Source organism: Atta colombica, unplaced genomic scaffold (genome assembly GCF_001594045.1).
Source record: "Atta colombica isolate Treedump-2 unplaced genomic scaffold, Acol1.0 scaffold18, whole genome shotgun sequence".
NCBI lineage: Eukaryota > Metazoa > Arthropoda > Insecta > Hymenoptera > Formicidae > Atta > Atta colombica.
In genome coordinates, this window is record NW_017259271.1 from 1,520,307 (window position 1) to 1,542,196 (window position 21,890).

Here is a 21,890-nt window from a genome sequence, read left to right on the forward strand (position 1 = left end):
ACACACACACACACACACACAGAGCTAAAAAAAATTATGGCAAAGAAAAATTGTCAGCAAAAATTGGCCGACTTTGACGATAACTTTGCGAAAAATTATCATAGGATAACATTTTTTTTTATTTAAGCTGAAATGAATTAAGCTTGAAATTTACTTTAAAACGATATAGTCAGATTTTAAATTTGCACCCCTACTCACTGTACTCTCAAAAATATAAGGAGATGTTTGTCATATTAATAAAATTGCAAAGTTTGACGGAATGCACGAACTTTGCAAAATTTTTCTGGGGAATGCCGTTTGCAGCAGCATAAAGTTTGAATTTTTCTTTTTAATTAAAAAAAAAAAATGAGTCGTTGCGATTTATTTCGCGAAGTTACAGCACTTTAAAGTTTTGTATCGAATAACGCGGAGGTAATCCACGAAATTTACACGCAGAAAGATGATGAAGATCAAAGTCTACACATACAGAACATACAAAATCCATCCAGCAATCTCGTCATGATGCATATTCGGTAATGTTGTGATAGTATATGTCAAAAATGTAAGGATAACTTTAAAGTGCTGTAACTTTGCGAAAAAAAATCGCAGCGATTCTTTTTTTTTTAAATTAAAAGGGAAAGTTCGAACTTTATGCCACTGCAAACAGCATTTCTCCAAAAAATTTTACAAAGTCCGTGCAATTTTTAATATGACAAACACACCCTCATATTTTTGACAGTGGCAAGAGTGCAATCAAATTTAAAATCTGGCCATAGCGTCTTAAAGTAGATATTTCAAACTTTAATAAAAAAAAAAAAACACATTATTCTATCGAATTTTTCGTAAAGTTATCGTTAATTAGAGTTGGCCAATTTTTGCCCACAATTTTTCTATGCCATTTTTTAAAGCAGTGCATAGAGTATAGAGGAAAGTCACCGATACTGACACAGGTTTCCTAAAACGAACTCCTTTCTCTACTAATAAAGAAACTAAAAATAAAGAAACTAATTATTATACTTTATTAATATTAATAAAAATATAATCTATTAATAAAAAAAGTGTAAACCATAATCCGTATTTATGGCTTATTTCTATATGAAATCAGCTACAAACGAATTTTATATTTTATACTTATATTTATGTTTTATACTTATACTTATGTTTTATACTTATGCAAAAATAATATTCTTACGTTTTCTTTTGCAAATTGCGTAATTTAAAAATAATAGTAACTATATTATTAATAATATTATGTCGTTTTTAATGCTAGTTTCCTAAATCAGTTTTATTTATATTAAACTATAGAAATCAAAGCCTTAAACGGTCTGGATCTTAAATGCTTGTATGATTCTTGTGTGAATTTATATACTATGTATGTAATGCTTAGAAACGCGCGCCGAAATGATTTTTTAGTCTTGAAACGCTAACTCAATAAACTACTGCAGTAATATCACAAATTAAATTGACTAATAATTTAACAAATTTTTGATGCTTATTTGCATCTTCGAAACGATCTTAATAATATTGAATGAACGAAGAATATTACTAAAGTCTCGTAGGTAGTCTAAAGGCTTAGGATGCTCGCACGAAATGCAAGAGATTCGGATTCGACTCCCGGTCGAAATAATATTTTTCGCAATAAGAATTAATTATTATTATATTTTACAGATTTTAATATGTCATTCTACATTATTAAGATCGTTTCGAAGATGCGAATAAGCATCAAAAATTTATTAAATTGCTAGTCAACTTGTGATATTATTGCGATAGTTTATTGAGTTAGCGTTTCAAGACCGAAAAATCATTTCGGCGCGCGTTTTTTCGAATTACATATGTAATTCCTTAAAATGTACCAATGCTACATTTTAAGCAAAGCCTTTAAAAAACTATTGCATTACATATTTGCATGCAGGTCAACATAAAGTAAAGCATATAATTCAACAAAAATGTTTTATATCGAAGTGAAAAATTTTGGAAAATCTTATATGCATTCATTTGTTTTTTATACAAATAATTTCTGCAAAAGAAAAAGAATAGGAATATGTGGCATTACTGCCTACTGTATATCAGTTTTGGAGCCTATTTTGTTCATTTTTGCTTATCTTACGAAAAAATTAATTATTGCAAAATTATAAAGAGTATTATAAAAACTGCTATATTAATAGAAGACACTTTCTAATTTGTATTTATGTATTTAAAGTTTTATAATTTTGGTATTAATACTTGCAATTTATTCAAAGAGCTATGTAATTTAGTCAAATTAAGCGTAAATATTAGGGTCTGCATAAAATTTTTAAATTTTTGTCTCAAATTGGATTTAGTTTCTCCACATTTATACAAATTTATCAAGGTCAAAGATTTTTCACTTTACAATAGTAACTCATATAAATGACTCGAAAATATTCAATTAAATTTTGTAAAGACAATTATGCGACTAGAATTAAAAGATGATATTCCCATCTGTATGTAACTAGAGTTCGTATTTTTAATATCTCTAATACAATTCTAATACATTGGAGATGTTGTTTTGCCAACATCCATAGGTAATGAGTTTTTCAAATATTTAGATCATATTAGTGGTTCTTATTTTTTCGAACAGATGAATAAAATACATAAGAAGATCGATTGGTTGGTGAATAAAAAATCTAGAGCTTTTTATTCAAAAATCAGACCGATTTCATATGTCTGTACTTTCAAATGATCTTTGTAACAATTTGAACAATAAGAATCTACTCACTGTTTGTAAGGACTCATACAACATTAATGCTGACTATTTCTTAAAGAGTCTACATCCATTCAAAAGAATTTAGTGAAGCTTCTTCTTTGGAGATGTTACAAGACAATTGGTTTATGAATTTAGCAGCATTGATATTTCTCTTGAGGTTCAATGTCTGTTGCAATATCTGTTACTAGGTGAAAAATTTGGTCTTCCTATTAATCAAGATAATAAAGAAAAAGCCCTAGTTGAATTCATTAAACATATAGAAAATGGTATAACTGGTCGCCCAAAGAATATTGTCAATTTTGTTAGAAATAACTCCATTCTATTAGGTACAACTTTGCTTCCGCCGTTTTCCTATAGATGGCTTTAGCGGTAAGTGGTGGTCGAAATAAATAGATCATAGACGTCGACATACAATAAATTTAGGCATCTGTCAACATAACCCCATAGAAACATTAGTCGATTTGTGTCTGCATCATAAAGTTATTCTCGATTGAAAATGTCAGTTTACGAGCCAAATTCTCGTCATTTGCGGGAGATTTTAATTTTTTGCTTCAATATGAAGAAATCTGCGGCTGAGGTTCATCGAATGTTCTCAAATATTTATGGTGGGCCGTTATTAGTGAAAGAACATGTCGTGAGTGGTTTCAACGCTTCAAGAACGGTGATTTTGACATCCAAGGTCATGCTCTGTATTTGGTGGGACCAGCTCGACGTAGTGTATTATGAACTGTTAAAACCGACTGAAACAATCACAGGCGATCGGTATCGAACGCAATTGATGCGTTTGAGACGAGCATTGAAAGACAAATGGTCGCAATACAACGAGAGATACGATAAAGTGATTTTGCAGCATGACAATGTTCGACCCCATGTTGCGAAAGTAGTCGACATATTTGGAAACGTTGAAATCGGAAGTCCTATCCCACCCGCCGTATTCTCCAGACGCTCCCTCTGACTATCACTTGTTTCGATCAATGGCACACAGCCTGACTGATCAGCACTTTCGGTCTTATGAAGAAGTAAAAAATTGGATCGATTCGTGGATAGCCTCAAAAGATGACCAGGTTTTTCAACGCGGGATTCGTACGCTACCCGAAAGATGGGAGAAAGTAGTGGCCAGCGATGGACAATACTTTGAATCATAAATGTATAATCAGTTTTTTACAATAAAGCCTCGAATTTCGAAAAAAAAACAGCGGAAGCAAAGTTGTATACCTAATAATTCTCAATAGATTTTATAACAATTTTCCTTCTCTTAATTTTAGTGACAAACTAATTTTAGAAAAGCTGTATTTTACTAAAAAATTTAATGACCATCCTAATTTACTTATTATCAATGCAGGCAAGGGTAATGTCACAGTTGTGTTCGATAAAGATTCTTATATATTAAAAATAGAGGAGATCCTTTCAGATGTTGACACCTATTCTATTATTAACAAGGATTCTACGAAAAAGTTAACACAGCATTTACATTACATTCTTATGAGATGGAAGGTCGGTGATTTTACATATAAAAGATTAATGATTTCGGATGGCAATATTTCTAGAGCGTATGGATTGACTAAAATTCATAAAGTTAGTAACTCATTGAGAATTGTATCATCTATAAACAGCCCTTTGTACTATTTTTCTCTTTTCTTACACACAACATCATACCTAATCATATTAAAGACAGTTTCCATTTAGTTAAGAAAAATTAAACGGCATAGTTTTTAACTCTGATTATGTATTAGCTTCATTGGATGTTGTGTCTCTCTTCACGAATGTACTTGTAGATTTGGCATTGAATAGTATTGACAAGAGATAGATCCATTTCTACAAAAACTAATATTCCAAAAGAAGAATTTGTTGTTGCTATAAAATTTGTTTTGAATTCTACTTTTTTTACTTTTAACAATAAATTTTACAAACAAGTTTTTGGTATTCCGATGGGTTCATCATGATCTCCTATTATTGCTGACATTGTAATGCAGGATTTGGAAGAAATTGCCATCTTGAATTTACAAATACATTCATTATTTTACTACAGATATGTCGATGACATCGTTCTCGCACTTCCATCTGAAAATATTGATGACACATTTACTATTTTTAATTCTTTACATATTAGGTGTACAACTTTGCTTCCGCCGTTTTCCTATAGATATATATGGCTTTAGCGGTAAGTGGTGATCGAAATAGATCATAGACGTCATACAATAAACTTGGGCATCTGTCAACATAACCCCATAGAAACATTAGTCGATTTGTGTCTGCATCATAAAGTTATTCTCGATTGAAAATGTCAGTTTATGAGCCAAATTCTCGTCATTTGCGGGAGATTTTAATTTTTTGCTTTAATATGAACAAATCTGCGGCTGAGGCTCATCGAATGCTCTCAAATACTTCTGGTGAGGCCGCTATTAGTGAAAGAATGTGTCGTGAGTGGTTTCAACGCTTCAAGAATAGTGATTTTGACGTCCAAGGTCATACTCTGTATTTGGTGGAACCAGCTCGGCGTAATGTATTATGAACTATTAAAACCGACTGAAACAATCACAGGCGATCGGTATCGAACGCAATTTGAGACGAGCATTGAAAGACAAACGGTCGCAATACAACGAGAGACGCGATAAAGTGATTTTGCAGCATGACAATGTCCCATGTTGCGAAAGTGTCAAGACATATTTGGAAACGTTGAAATGGGAAGTCCTATCCCATCCGCCGTATTCTCCAGACGCTCCCTCTGACTATCACTTGTTTCGATCAATGGCACACGGCCTGGCTGACCAGCATTTCCGGTCTTATGAAGAAGTAAAAAATTGGATCGATTCGTGGATAGCCTCAAAAGATGACCAGTTTTTTTCGACGCGGGATTCGTACGCTACCCGAAAGATGGGAGAAAATAGTGGCCAGCGATGGACAATACTTTGAATCATAAATATATAATCAGTTTTTTACAATAAAGCCTCGAATTTCGGAAAAAAACGGCGGAAGCAAAGTTGTACATCTAATACAAAGTTACAATTTACTATGAAGGTTGGCATTGACAATAGATTTTTCTTGATACTACTTTAATTATTAATAGTCAAAGAATTATTTTTGATACATATCAAAAAACTACATTTTCGGGAAGGTTCCTGAATTTCCATTCCAACCATCCTCTTTGTCATAAAAAAGGCATTATTATCGATTTCGTAGATAAAATATTTCTATTATCATATCCTTAGTTTCAACATAACAATCTAATTGAAGCTATTCATATTTTTCTTAATAATAGCTATCCTCTCTCTTTTATTTTTTCCATAATTAAAATAAAAAAGAAAACCGATTAAAATTGCACATTCATAATAAACAGACTACACACAATCTACAAATCAAAGAAAAATTTTTTACAGTTCCTTATATTAAATCTATCTCCGAAAGTTTCTCACTTGTATCCAATATGTTTCACTATAAATTAGCATTTTCCATTATCGACACTTTAAAAAGTTTTATAAAGAAAGGAAGTTAGAATTGCTTTCTAATGAAAATGTGATCTATAAGATCTCATGTGACGATTGTGAGGCTAGTTATGTCAAATCAAAAGAAAATTGAGTACAAGGATACGTAAATATATTTCAGAAATCAACAAAAAAACGGGTTCTTTATCTGTCATTTCTGACCACCGTATAAATCTCAATCACAATTTCAGATGGAATAAAGTGAAGATATTTGTGAATCTTCATATAATAAGAGATTGATATCTGAAATGGTACATAAAAAAGATAAAAACAAGGCTTAAATAGAAAACGACAGAATCTTTGCCTGAATCCTATCTATCTATTATTCAATTCTTCCTCTCTCCTTAATTCTTCCTCTCCTTCTTTATTATTTCTTCCACATTTTCATCTACATTTCTATCCCCTCTCACTTTCTTCCTCCCATCACTTTCCAACTATCTTTTCCTTCTTTCTCTGAATGTTAATTTTGTGATTCCACAGAATACTGAGGAGATAAGATATTGTTTTATTTCTTTTCGTATTGTCTCTAATTTTAACGTACTATTTGTACACGAAACTTTTTTTATCTTTATTTCTTGACTTAAGGTATATTATGTTAGGTTATATTAAAGATATTATTTTTAGCTGTTATTATATTATAAATTTCAGTATATAGATATATTCAATATATAGATATACTTTTTGCAATCTTAACTTTCATTAATTTTGCTATGTATCTTCTCATATATTATATTGTTTTGTATGCTAGTTTTTAATAATTTATATTTTTTTGTTAATCATCTTGCGTTATAATTTCACTTATATTTTATCTACAGGATCAGACTATTTGCGTTCTCTATTCATTTTTAATCAAAGGACATTCATTCTTTTTACTAAAATTGATATTATAAGCTTTTCAATGACTGACTGCAAGTTGCTATGATTATGCATACTTTTTTTTTTTTCGTTATACATTATAATTATGAACATTACGATATTCGTTTTCATGTTACCAGCGTCTATTTTAGAAAACGAAATAGAGAATTTATTATGTTTTTGTTTTTTTCGATTGTAACGATTATGTATGTTTTTAACATTGAAAATGATCCGATTGCGATCAAAATGTCTGTCTATTGCTACGAGTAGCATTCTATATTAAATTTTTAATTTAATTAAACATTTCTGTTTTTTTATTGTTTTTTTTACATTCTACATTATTATGTTTTATCTTATATAATAATTTTTGGCTCGTAGCTCTCTTTTTTCTTTGTTTTTTAAAATTTATGAGCCTTATTACTAATTAGATATTTTATTTTTACCTTTTGTTTAAGAAATATTGTTTAAAAACAAAGTGATATGTCGGTATCGGCAACCTTTCCCTACTGATATATGTATATGTTTCCATACATATACCGATTAGTGCGAGGAATATTATTAAAGCTTCGGTAGTCTAAAGACTTAGGACGCTCGTACGGAATACAAGAGATCCAAGTTCGACTCCTGGTCGAGGGAGTAATATTTTTCGCAATATTTATTTACAGTTTTTCAGTACGTCAACATCTTTCTAATATGATGCCTGATTGAGCATCGAATTATTGTTATCGAATTATTATTAAAAATTGCTTGTCAATTTAATTTAATTTATAATATTATTACAATAATTTAATTGCGTTTATAAGTCCGGAAAATCAATTCAACACGCAGTTTGAATGACTATAAATATGTATGCATATACATATAGGGTACATCCCGAAAGTTTTTGTCAATCGCTTTTGCGTAGATAGAGCGAACTAAATTGAGTCGAAAGTTCTCTACCATTTTGCAATTTTCGCAATAGTTAACAAGATATTAATTACTAAAAATTGCCAAATATTGAATAATTTTTTACTCAAATATTATCAACTTTACAGAAAAACTCCAACAGATAAAAATCATTTATTTTTTTCTCATAGAATTTTCTCATAGAAATTCTTAGAAACTCTAAAAATTTTTTCAGAATTTTTTAGTACTGCGTTTTCTTATTTTTACCAACATGAGAAAAACGATATTAAAAAATTCTGAAAAAATTTTCAGAACTTTATATATAGAAAAATATATATAATTCACATTGAATTATATATAACATTAAAGATTCAGCTTCGACAGTTATAGGCATTTAATTTATTGATTATAGTTATATATAATACATATTTATCGATTATTAGATTATATATAATACATATTTATCGATTGTGTTCTCACATATGATCTAAAAAAATTCTTATTGTGTATTTTAATTTTCCAGAAAGGATTTCCAAAATCTGTAAAAGAAGTATATATGAAAATACCTTACAAAAATTAGTGTTTAGTAGATAAAATGGACGCCTTTAAGATCTCCTTAAACTAATTAACTTCTTATTTTTATTCACTTTATATATTACTTTTATATATTAGGTGTACAACTTTGCTTCCGCCGTTTTTTCCGAAATTCGAGGCTTTATTGTAAAAAACTGGTTATACATTTATGATTCAAACTATTGTCCATCGCTGGCCACTACTTTCTCCCATATTTCGGGTAGCGTACGAATCCGGCGTCGAAAAAACTGGTTATCTTTTGAGGCTATCCACGAATCGATCCAATTTTTTACTTCTTCATAAGACCGAAAGTGCTGATCAGTCAGGCTGTGTGCCATTGATCGAAACAAGTGATAGTCAGAGGGAGCATCTGGAGAATACGGCGGGTGGGACTTCCCATTTCAACGTTTCCAAGTATGTCTTGACCACTTTCGCAACATGGGGTCGAGCATTGTCATGCTGTAAAATCACTTTATCGTGTCTCTCGTTGTATTGCGGCCGTTTGTCTTTCAATGCTCGTCTCAAACGCATCAATTGCGTTCGATACCGATCGCCTGTGATTGTTTCAGTCGGTTTTAATAGTTCATAATACACTACGCCGAGCTGGTCTCACCAAATACAGAGCATGACCTTGGACGTCAAAATCACTATTCTTGAAGCGTTGAAACCACTCACGACACGTTCTTTCACTAATAGCGGCCTCACCATAAGTATTTGAGAGCATTCGAGTCTCAGTCGCAGATTTCTTCATTGAAGTAAAAAATTAAAACCTCCCGCAAATGACGAGAATTTGGCTCGTAAACTGACATTTTCAATCGAGAATAACTTTATGATGCAGACACAAATCGACTAATGTTTCTATGGGGTTATGTTGACAGATGCCCAAGTTTATTGTATGACGTCTATGATCTATTTATTTCGATCACCACTTACCGCTAAAGCCTATAGGAAAACGGCGGAAGCAAAGTTGTACACCTAATAGTTATAATGTTTGTTAGTACATTCGTAATCATTCTTATTTTTAATTTTTCTCTGTAGTATTTTAAAGCAAAAAGTTAGCAAAGAATTTTGATAGTTCTCTTATATTAGTCTTTGTTCATAATATTTTATACGTGTTTGAAAGAGAGAATGTCAGCGCAAGTCCCCAAATTATCAAGTCGGCCATGATCACATATTGCAAATCGTGTACTATATATTATCTTGTCAAAACTTTAGCAGCAGCCAAACATAGTCTATCGTCTCAGTCAAAAATACAACAGAAAGCAAGCAATTTTCATGTCCTGATATGCTATAAAAATGTTATAAAAATTAAAAAATTCTAAAAATAGTAATTTTGTGTTGGCACAATATGTCAGAAATTAAATCCAAGCATAATATGATTTTATATTGTACTATACTGGCAAATATCGTTAAAAATCGAACTATTTACTTGCACGGCAAGATGGCAAAAACATAGTAGAAATCGAGCATGCGTTGTGTAAAAAAAATAACAGTAAAAATACAATAAAATTAGCATGTTGTCATTAAATTATGATAAAAATATCAATATTATGTTAGATATGTTATATCAATATTGAACTGTAGTTCTTTCGTTTATTGCTATATAATATCTTTCTTATATTCAAACTTCTGTGTTACAAATAAATATAAAGACTATAAAATGCAACTAATGAAAATAAAGTGTGTAGTATTTGTTTCTATCAGCTTATTTTTTGATACAATTCCAATATAGGATTTAGAAAATATTAAATTGATTATTGAAAACTCTGATAACAATTCTTTCTCTGAAAAATTGTTCGTTTACTGACTACTTGGTCTCAAAATAAAAGTTTAATTTCTATTTCATAAATTTTGTAAGTTTTACAGATTATTAAACAAATTAATTAAGAAGCGCAATATTCTAATTTGTTAAAAAGTATTCTGATTTATTTTTGCATATTTATGCTTATATAATAAATTATCGTACGATTTCTGCTGTGCTACAAGTTGCTGTATTGCAAGTGTTCTGCTACTGATAGCTAGTAGGTCATGTTCTATCTCGAGAAACCTTGATGTTTTTATTCATAATTATTTGTTTTGCTAATTAATATATCACATACTTTTCAAAATTATAAAAATATACAATTTCAATTTTCATGTTGAAAAAAAAAGAATCTTCGAGTACTGCACCAGAGGTACCAGAACACTCAGAAATTGGTATTGTTGATGAAGATCGCGGTGCTTCGTCGGATGTTTCTGATAACTCTTTAGTCGAATGTAATACAGTATTGGGAAAACAGCCTCCATTTTGGGTTCCAGATAGTGATGCACCTAGTTGTATGTTGTGTGATGTTAAATTTACTGTACTTAAAAGACGTCATCATTGTCGTGCTTGTGGTAAAGTACGTATTTATTGAATTACAAAATAAAGACAATTATATTATTTATTGATTGTCGTTTATTTTATAAATTAATTTTTTCAAATTTGTAATATTGTATTTCTTTTTTGTAACAATATTTAAATTTACAACATATTTTGCAGGTACTATGTAACAAATGTTGCAATATGAAATACAGATTAGAATACCAGGGAAATATTGATTCCCGCGTTTGTGTCTCGTGTTTTCATCTACTTATAAAAGGTAAAGAGAATTAATCTTATTAATTACATACACACAGGATATTTCAATATAATCAAAAAATATGATTTTCTTGAACTAAAAGGGAGCAATCCTTTTAAATTTAAATAATGTACTATTTTTTAGTTATTCAATTTTTTAATAATTGAAAAATAAAAAAATTTTTTTTTTTTCAAAAAAGTTAATTTTTTTCTTTACATTTTTATACAAAAATATTTAATAATATTTATAATATTTATAATATTGATAATACATGAAGTATCTTCAAAACAATTTTTTAATAACATCTTTATATGCAGAATATTGAAAGAAATATAATTACAGTATACAAGGTATCTAGAAATAATCGTCAAATATTTCGTGGGCAGGTAGAGCTTGGGGATTGGCTGACAAGCGCCTTGCGCTGCACATCGCCGTAAGTCCCCGCCGTCTCCATAGCTCGGACGGCACGCTTGTCAGACTATCCCTGCTCCTCATGGCCTCGCGCGCCAAGCGATCGAGAGGTGTGTATGCTTCGTGTAAGCCGGGCGGGCCCGCATATTCGCCTATCTTTAAAGATTAATATCTCGTTAATTATTGGGGAAATTTACAAAATGGTAAAGTACTTTTTGACTCAATCCGCTCTATCTGTCCATGAAATATTTGACGATTATTTCCAGACACCCTGTATAAGAAAATTTATCAATTTAGTCAATAAGAATTATAGTTTTACAATAGTCAGAGTAAATTTCGATTTTTATTTGACATGTTGAAAGAATTGAATAAGAAAGAAATTAAGCGTTACCTAAATATATTGCGCATCAAAATTAGGGGATTACTCTAAAATATGCAAATTTTGCCGATTTTTAAGAGACTGTCTGAATTTCTCCAGGATAATTTTTTGGGGGCGTTTTGAAAGGTGTATCCTCAACTTTAAAACAATTAAAATGATATTTTTTGTCTTATTTAATGGATGAATAATAATCTTATTTGTGAAGATCAGAAGCAGTATTAAAATTTTGAAAATATCACAATTTTCAACTTTCCATAAAAAACGAGGACGAGGCGAGAAATGTTACCATATATAAGTTTTAAAGTGAGGAACTTTTGCTTTAAAATGACATTACGATCATTACTCTAACATGCTTGGGAATTGAATTATGTTTCAAAGTGAATCCTACATTTTGCAAGATTTTGGATAATTACAATTAACATTCGCGATATCCGATGTGCACTACTAGGAAATTGTTAAAGTTTGCATATCACATGTTTGGAATGTATGCGTGCGGGTGGGCGAGTAGACGAGCGCACCATATATATTTATATACATATATTCATGCATAAAAATTTTTTTAATGCTGAATTCGTAGTAGCAATAACTAACAGTAAATATTAATATCGTAAGTTTTGATTGTAACTTTGAGGTTCCTTAAAAAACAGCAATATAATATTCGTCCCATACGCCCATTAGAATTTTTTTATCTAATCTATTTACAACCGCATGCATAAGCAGCATGAGATCTGTTTCGTTTCTCTATTCTCTATTTATATAGAAAAAGGAAATCGAGCTAATGCGCGCAGTGAGCTCTATACATAGATACATTTGAAGTGACAAAGTCTACAATAGAAGTAGTGATAGAGTCATAAAAAATTGACAATCATAGTCGATTATTCTTCTTTTATTTGAGTATGATTGATTAATTTTCTATGATTTAAGATCTAACGATCGCTACGATTTCTATTATAGACCCTCTTCTTTATGCTAACGGTGAGGCGACTATGCGAGAGTGACAGCCATGCATACCTCTACCTCACTTTAGTATTATTATCGTCGCTAAAAATATCAACCTTAGTTGTATGATTGCGGGATATTATGAGATATGTTTGTGTTATGAGATTGTGTTATGAGATATGTTTATGATATTTAAAAAAAATTAAAATTATTGCTTTGTTAATTAAAAAAGTATTTGCCTAAAAAATAATATTATAGGTTTATTTTTAGGTTAAATATAATTAAATTTAATTTAAAATGTTCGTATATTGCGATATATTATACTTATATTATCTCAGATAAAGAAGCCTGTACAGATAAGAGTAACAGAATATCTATGCTACCATTACTACTGATGATAGCAACAAAGAAATAATTTTCCATTTTAATTTTTTTTAAGTATCACAACATATTCTAGCAATATCTAGTAAGCGCAATTGGGGTTGATGTTTTTAACAACGGTAATACTAATAAAGTGAGGCAGAAATAATCAAACATATACAGCTGTTACTCTCGCACAGTCAACCATCTTCCATTATCGTTAGCATAGGGAAGACTCACTCCAGTATGTATAGAGCTTATGGCCATAGCAAACTTTTGCATAATGCATAACACATAGTGCATAAGAAAATCAACCAAAATTCCTCTTTTCCATGAAATGGAAGAAAAGGAAAAATTCTAATTGGCTGATTGTCTTATGCACTATATGTTATGCGTTATGCACAAATCTATGCTGCGACTATTACTGAATGCGCATAGACCAAGAGATCACTAGTTTTGTTACCAATAGCTATAAGTATGGGAAGTGGATAATCTTTTATTTTATATACATAAAAACATATATATTTTAAGCCTGATCGCGATTGCTTAAAGGGGAGGTGGGCTTTTCAAAATGTATAGACTTTGAGTATTTTTACTAAAAGCGTCAAGGTTGACTGCTTGCTGTTGCAATGGATAGTTAATACTCTTATTCCAAGACGGGGGAAACCCCTCAGAAGGGTGCAAGGGGTCGCCGTACTGGGTTAAATTGGTAAATTTTTTCTGAAAAAAAAAAATCGATAAGATCGAACACGTTTAATTTTCTTATTCTATATAAAACTGCATTTTTAAAACTAATTATGGCTGCCCTCATGGCCATCCAAAAGAGAATCATATTTCTCGATAATTGACGTCAAAATTAGTAGGTAAAAATTCAACTTGTCATCGATTTTTTTCAGAAAAAATTTACTTTGATCCAGTATGGCGACCTCTTGCATCTTTCTGGGCTGCGTTCAAATTGCTTACTGGGTGAGTGGGTGGGCGGAACCTAGTAAAAACTACCGGAGATAATTGAAACTCTAAGATAAGTTCTACGGGCATCGGTCATACAGCAAATATTATAGTAACGTAAATTTATATAGTAACGTAGATTTAATATAAATTATATATAAATAAAGTACGCACTCAGTCAAAGAAAAAACAGTACAGATAAATTGGAAAAATTTACGAAAATTTACTTCAAATGTTCATAATTCGTAATAAAGTAAATAATTATGATACAGAGGTGTTAAAAAAACGAAAATGAAGCTTGAAGTCTGTACTTTGAGGAATCTCTAATTTCAATTGAGTAGCATCAATAATTTTTCAATGGCCGATGATAGAGGACCTATACAATTGATAAGCAGAATCACTTCCTGTTTCCGGAGTTCACGGAATAAAGCAGTTGATGCAACTTAATGGAATAAAAAAGTGAAATTTCAAAATCCTTCAAAATGCGCTTTTATGGAACTCAATAATTTTTCGCCAAGTTATGACAATTTGAAGAAAAAAAACAGTTTATATATTTATAAATTTACTAATGCCTCGTAAATTACAAACATAAAATACAAAAAGCATTCAGCCACGTGCAGGATGTTTTTTGCGAATGTCATATATTTAAAATTCTTATGTTAAAGATAAAAATTATAGACGTTTCGGCCTATATCAGGCCATCTTCAGTATATAAATAATATAAAATAATATAAATAATATAAAAATAGTTCGCAGTCATAAGATTAAAAGAGTTGAAATAAATAAAAGATCAATGATTCTTAGTCATAAGATTAAAAGAATAAATTAACAATAAATTGTTCAATTACAATCTACGCTTGTGTATGTTGTCAAAAAATTCTTGCTTTTATTCATTTTAATAAGAAACTTTTATATTGAAACGTAAGAAACGCCAGATTTCTATATTCTAATAAGAATAAAGAATCCAAATTTTAAAATAGCAAAAACTTTTTTTTCATGTATCTATATTTTATGGACATATCTGTGTTTGTTATAACGATTCTTAAATTATTTTCCATCAATATAGAGATTGTTCTTTTCCATGTGAGACAAACGATGAGACAGAATTTTACTTTTATTTGTAAAAATAATGTTATCTGTGAATGACTTTTAGTGTACCAGAATATATACTCATCGTGGATCGAGGAAGAGAGCTTAATATAGGGGATTAAAATTATTTTAGTTGAGAGGGGAGTATTCTTAAATAATCGGTAAATATACATCAGGAAAACAGTCCGTGTCACTTTGTTTATTTAATCCTAATTTCTGTTTTTTAATATGCAACATCTTGGAAATCATTCTTCTATAGAAAGTTCTGAGTCTAAAATATTACGAGGGCAAGTCAATAAGTTTTTAGAAAATCTGTCAGAGGGCACTCGCAGTGTTATGTTACATTACTTTTTGACAAGTAGCATGTCTTAGCTGATTGTCAAATTTTGAGCGGAATTCATCGCGTAGTTTTATTTCTGTTCAAACGATTAAAGCCAACAATCCTTGTATATTTTGCAAAATGAAAAAAAAATGAGTTTCGTACAGTGATCAAATATACATATGAAAGGTTTAACACTGAAAGAAATCAAAACCTAGTTGAATAATGTTCATAGCACATCTGCAGCAGCATTTGCGACTGTATACAATTGAGTGAATGAATTTAAATATGGTCGTACATGCAATGTACCTCATTCGGGACGTCCAATTGAGGCTGCTACGCTAGAAATCATCGATAAAGTCCACGATATTATTTTGATCGATGAGTGAAAGTGCGCGAACTTGAAGCCACAGGCATATCACATGGCACAGTGATTTTGCACGAACAATTAGGTATGAAAAAGCTCGGCAAGATGGGTGTCGCGTTTGTGGACCATCGCTTACTGTGGACCATCGCTTACTGTGGACCATAAGCGCGACCGTGTGATTTCAAAACAATGTTTGGAGATGTTTCAACGTAATCCAGATGAATTTCTGTATCGATTCATTACTATGAACGAAACATGGATCCATTATTTCACATCCAAGAAGGAACAGTCAATGGACTTCACCGGGTGAACCAGCTCCGAATAAGGCGAAAACCATAAAATTGGTCGGAAAGATGATGGCCACAGTTTGTTGGGATGCACGCGGTATAATTCATATCGATTATCTTTCGTCGAAGCAAACGATCAATACAGTGATTACTACGCAGTCTTATTGAACTGTTTCAACAACATTTAAAAAAAAAAATGTCCTCATTTGGCGAAGAAGAAAGTGCTCTTCCATCAAGACAATGCACGAGTTCACACGTGCCCGACACCGAGGCCAAATTCAACGAATTCCGCTACGAATTGTTTCCCCATCCATCATATTCGCCAAATTTAGTATCCTGCGACTATTTCCTGTTTCCAAATCTGAAGAAATGGTTCGAAGGAAAGAGATTTACCACCAGAGAGTAGCTCATCGCCGAAACAAAAGCTTATTTTGAAGGACAAATCATATTATTCGGACGACTTAAAAAAGTTCGAGAATCGTTAGATCAAGTGTATCGAGCTGAAAGGAGACTGCTGAGAAATAAAAATGAATCGATCAAAAAAAATGTGTTTTACTATGTTTTTTTAAAAACTTATTGACTTGCCCTTGTAACATTATTCCAGATCATGTTCGTTATTTAACCGGTGTTGAGACACGACCGATTTCTACCTTATTATGTTTATCGTTTTCTGCCTTATTATGTTCTTTTATTCGCGTGTTCAATTTTCTTCTTGTTTGCCCGACATACGAGACTTCGCAATCTAAGCAATTGATTTTATATACTACTTCGACGTGCTCTTCTTTTCTTTTTCCTTGTGTTACGTCCTGTCCTCCGTAGAGATATAATCTTACTCTCTTTTTTTTCTCCTTCGTTTCGCGTTGAATTATTTCTTTTATTTTATTTGACACATCGTCTATCTAAAGTATTTCGGTTAATTAATTGCGATATTCCTAGCAAGAAATTTATCAGGCGCAGTAATAATTCTATCATACTGACATCGCGTGACACATGTGTCGCGCGAGCCAATCAAAACACCCATGAGGCGCCAATGTATCACGATGAATTCCACGAGGAGTTAAGAAATCATTCCCATATGTTGGGACTGTCATGTCATTATCATCATACACAAGATTTAAGAAAAACTAATCCGATCGAAACACCTCAACGCCTGTAATCTCTTAGAATAAGAATAAGCCATGGCGCACCAATTACGGCTCGCGACGCGCGTGTCGCTTTTCACTCTGAATTCTTAATGGGATTTCTGCCGTTGCGGCTGAGAATATTGTTAACTTCGAAATTTAGCATTATGTTTAATATATTTTTGGTTTGCTTCACTATTTTTTGGTCATTGTGACCGCCTTAATTAGCTTAAAGATAAGTAAATGCGAATTTCTTTTGTCGCTTTAGCGAGCGCCGATCAATCGAGAGCCGGGGAAGGAGCAGCGCGGACCACGGAGAAAGGCCCAAAATTTAATTTGCTAATTAAAATCTCAATCTCATCAATTAACGCGAACTAATACGATCCGTTCCAGTTCTACATTGAATTAGTGGCAATCGTGCCGAATTTCAGCACGATGTGACTAATATTTGTATAGGAAAAATCTTTCAATTCAAAAAAATTTTTCAAATTGGCACATATTATCAATTACGGGAAATTCGAGCTCCCTCTTTCTCCCGACTCACGAGCGCCACCGACTGGCACCTATATAAACGGGGCGAAAACCGAGGCCGCAGTTTTTAGTTCGGATTAGTTCACAGCAGCAGTTGGATTGCTAGTCATTCTTGAAACAAGGAATATCTCTCAATCTTCGCATATAAAAAGAAGAAAGTATGCATGTGTTAATTTATTTCTTTCAAACTTTCTCATATCCCTCGGACTGATCGCGCTTGTAGGAGCTACTCAGCTCTTGCCCTTCTCATAAATTAATTGCGCTCGTAGGAGCTGCTTAGTCTATCTTTTCCAAGAATTGACCGCGCTCGTAGGATCAGCTCAATTCTTCCCCTCACCACTATTTCTTCTACAATTTACTTCCAAGTTTGCTTTTTAAATGCGATTATTTAATTAACCGCGATGGTAATGTAATAAAAAAAACCCGCTTCTCGTAGAATGACTAAAAGAGGAAACCGCAGGGAGGCGAGTCCAAGCCTTACGCATTTATCAAAGGCTGAAGGTCATTCGAAATTTCGACCCGTCAATTTTTCTGCCGGACTCCTCCGCATCCGCGGCTTCCGCCGATCTCAAAAGCACCGAACTGGGATGCGTCGAGTTATCGTAGCTAGGAAACGTGCACCGCTGATCGAGCAACGGAACATCAGGGCAGATTCCATCGCCCCGTGCAGGCAGAGCACGCGTCCCGCGTTCGTAAACAGGCTTCGAATCCACGTGGGCCTCCCCGCTGGTCGTCTTCAATGTGCCTGTACATTTCCGCGTCGCCGAGTATCAACTGGACTACATTATTAATAAAAACGTGAAACTTATCTAGTTATATTCTGTCTTGCTTAATCTTTCTCCATCCCCTCCTGAAAGGTATGAAATGAAACGGCTCGAATTGCTCGGATCCATAATTAATTTCCTTACTAAATGAACACTAATCATCTCGACTTTTGCTATGATTATAATTATTCGCTGAAGCATTAATTATTTACCAATGGCAAATTTAACAAATAATTTATAAACTCCTCGATTAAATAATTACGATAACTCATATAAAGAACAATGCTTAATTCCGTTTCAAGAGAACATTATTGATCAAAGTTTTACTAATAATAGCGAAAAAAGCCCCACAAATTCAGGCAGATTTTAGAACTTCACTTCTAATCATCCAGTTGAACATAAAAAAGGAGTAATAATAGAATAGTTGGAGAATTTTACTCTTATTACATCCTAAATTTTAAGAAAAAAAAATCTCTTCCATTAACACATTCCTTTTCAATAGGTATCCATTGATTTTATTTTTTCTATCATAAGAAATAGAATAAAATCACTTTCGTACACAGAAAATTTAGAAAGAAATTCAGATCAAAATAATAAGAATGTATCAGACCATAGAAAAAAGGTTTTGTAGTTTTATACTTAAACAACATCTCGAAAAAATTTAAAAATATAACTAAAAAATTTGACATGAGGATTGCACACAAACCATTGAATACGCTTAATAATTTTATTAAAATAAGGAAAGACCAGTTAAAAAAAGAAGAGCACGCTGAAGTAATATATAAAATCAATTGCTTAGACTGCGAAGTCTCGTATGTCGGGCGAACAAGAAGAAAATTGAACACGCGGATAAAAGAGCATAAGGCAGACAAAAAATCAACCAATGCTCTATCAGTCATGTCTCAACATCGATTAAATAATGAACATGAGAACATCTAGATTAGAATAACATTAATATTTTAGACAGAACTTTTTATAAAAGAAAGATTTCTGAGATGTTGCATATTAAAAAACAGAAATTAGGATTAAATAAACAAAATTACAAAATTGGACTGTTTTCTTGATATATATTTACTGATAATTTATTTAAGAATACTCCTCTCTCAACTAAAATAATTTTAACTCCCTCCATTAAGCTTTCTTCCTCATTCTACGATGAGTATATATTCTGATACACTGAAAGTCATCTACAGATAAAACGTTATTTTTACAAAATGAAAGTAATTCTGTCTCATGTATTCGTTTGTCTCACATGGAGAAGGATAATCTCAATATTGAAGATTACGTTTCAATATAAAAATCTCTTATTAAGGCGAATAGAAGTAAGAATTTTTTCGACAACATACACAAGCGTAGATTGTAATTGAACTACAATTATTATATTATTAATTTATTTTTTTAATCTTATAACTAAGAATCATTGATCTTTTATTTATTTCAACTCTTTTAATCTTATGACTGCGAACTATTTTTATATTATTTATATTATATATTGAAAATGGCCTGATATAGGATGAGAATATGAAACATCTATAATTTATATCTTTAACGTAAGAATTTTCAATATATGACATTTGCAAAAAAACATGCGCATGGCTGAATGCTCTTGTATTTTATGTTTATAAATGTAAATAATAATGATAAAAGATTTAAGATAAATATCTTACTAATGTCTTAGGTCTCGACCTGTATATAAACTTAGTAGATGATTAAATACTTGGCCTTTGAGTTATGGTTTATATTATTTATAATGTGCGCGCAGGCATAACCTGAAATTTAAATTTTCATATAAATGCACGTCAATATGCTGGGATAGCACAGGAAATCTTTAATATTACCATCTATTTCATCCATTTCATCCATTTCATCTTCTCGAAGAGATAGATAGAGTAGGAATCTGAAGGTTCCACTCAAGCCCCGAATAAAGGCACTCAAAAGGTATTTGAATGCTTTCTAGATGCACCCAGGGGAATCTGAATACAACTCTGAAAGGAATTAAGTGTGTTCGGCAATGTAAATCTGAGATGCGATTTAGCAAATGGCTTGATCACGTGATAATCGAACAATCCAAGAATTAATTCCGAACGCTACAGAGCTGTAAACTGTCCTTTAAGATTAGATATAAAATGAATTATAAATGAAATTATAAAATGAAATTGTTTATTTTTATGAATAAATAAAAAATATTCTACTAATTGAAAATGTCTTTCGCTTTACTAGAAACTGATAATAGCTTATATACTAATAGTCTTATATACTAAAAATAGATCATTACATATGAATGTAGCAAAGTGCTCATATGCAAAGTGTTCTTAAAAGAAAATACATTGCAAAATAAATTTCAACAATTTATTAATTATATCACTTGATTTATATTCATTAAAATTTTTAATATATTAATACAGTTTGATTTTATTTTATTCTATATGTGCAACATAAGCTTTGATAAAAATTAACTAGCAAATTCTTTGTTTCCAAATATGTAACTTCAAATTCATAAAGAGGAAAAGAATTAAAAACTTTCCTCGTTAAATATTATACATAATGTACTCTATCAATTTCTATTTGATAGCATTTGTTTGAGCATTCGTAGACTCAGACATTTAAACAGATCAAATACACTATTTGTAAAATAGAAGTATTAAAAGAGATGAATGCACGTTATGTGTTAATGAACTAGTTGAAAACATTATCATAAATATACAGGTCAGGAATTTAATTTAGGCGCGAAAATCTGCATTAGCTCTGCGAGCTCGGTAGAGTAGATTTGAGCAACTCGATTGGCTCTAGAAATGTTAATACCGAACGCAGATGAGATGACATAGCAGAAAGATGCGAGTTGCCGAACAATTTTCGAGATAAAAGAGCAAACGGACGCCTCCGATTTGCAATGCCGCACCTACTATGGGAATTTCCTCTATCTTGGAATAAGGATATTAACTATCGATTGCAACAAAATTCAACCTTGACGCTTTTAATAAAAATGTTCAAAGTGCACATTTTGAAAAATCTACCTCCTCTTCAAGCGACTGCGATCGGGCTTAAATATAATATGTTTATATATAGTTTTTATGTTTTACATGAAATGAAAGGTTACTTACTTTTCACTACTTACTTGTTGCAATTGATAACAAAACTACAGTGGCCTCTTGGTTTAGCATGTGATGCGCTGCATCTATGCAGTCAATGCGTGAAATGAAATGTATCCCCTTCCCCCCTCCACACACCACACGCACACACACACACACACACGCGCGCGCGCGCGCTCCCTCCCTC

The 21,890-nt window shown here is 31.7% G+C and overlaps 1 protein-coding gene across 1 annotated transcript in view; it reads left to right on the plus strand.

The window, feature by feature from the left end:
• Window positions 1-21,890, plus strand: part of LOC108686428 — a 122,643-nt gene that overhangs the window by 29,458 nt on the left and 71,295 nt on the right. The window contains exons 3-4 of the mRNA XM_018191739.1: window positions 10,651-10,880; window positions 11,021-11,120. Coding sequence (XP_018047228.1) covers window positions 10,651-10,880; window positions 11,021-11,120 — 330 coding nt within the window. The remainder of the gene's footprint in view (window positions 1-10,650; window positions 10,881-11,020; window positions 11,121-21,890) is intronic.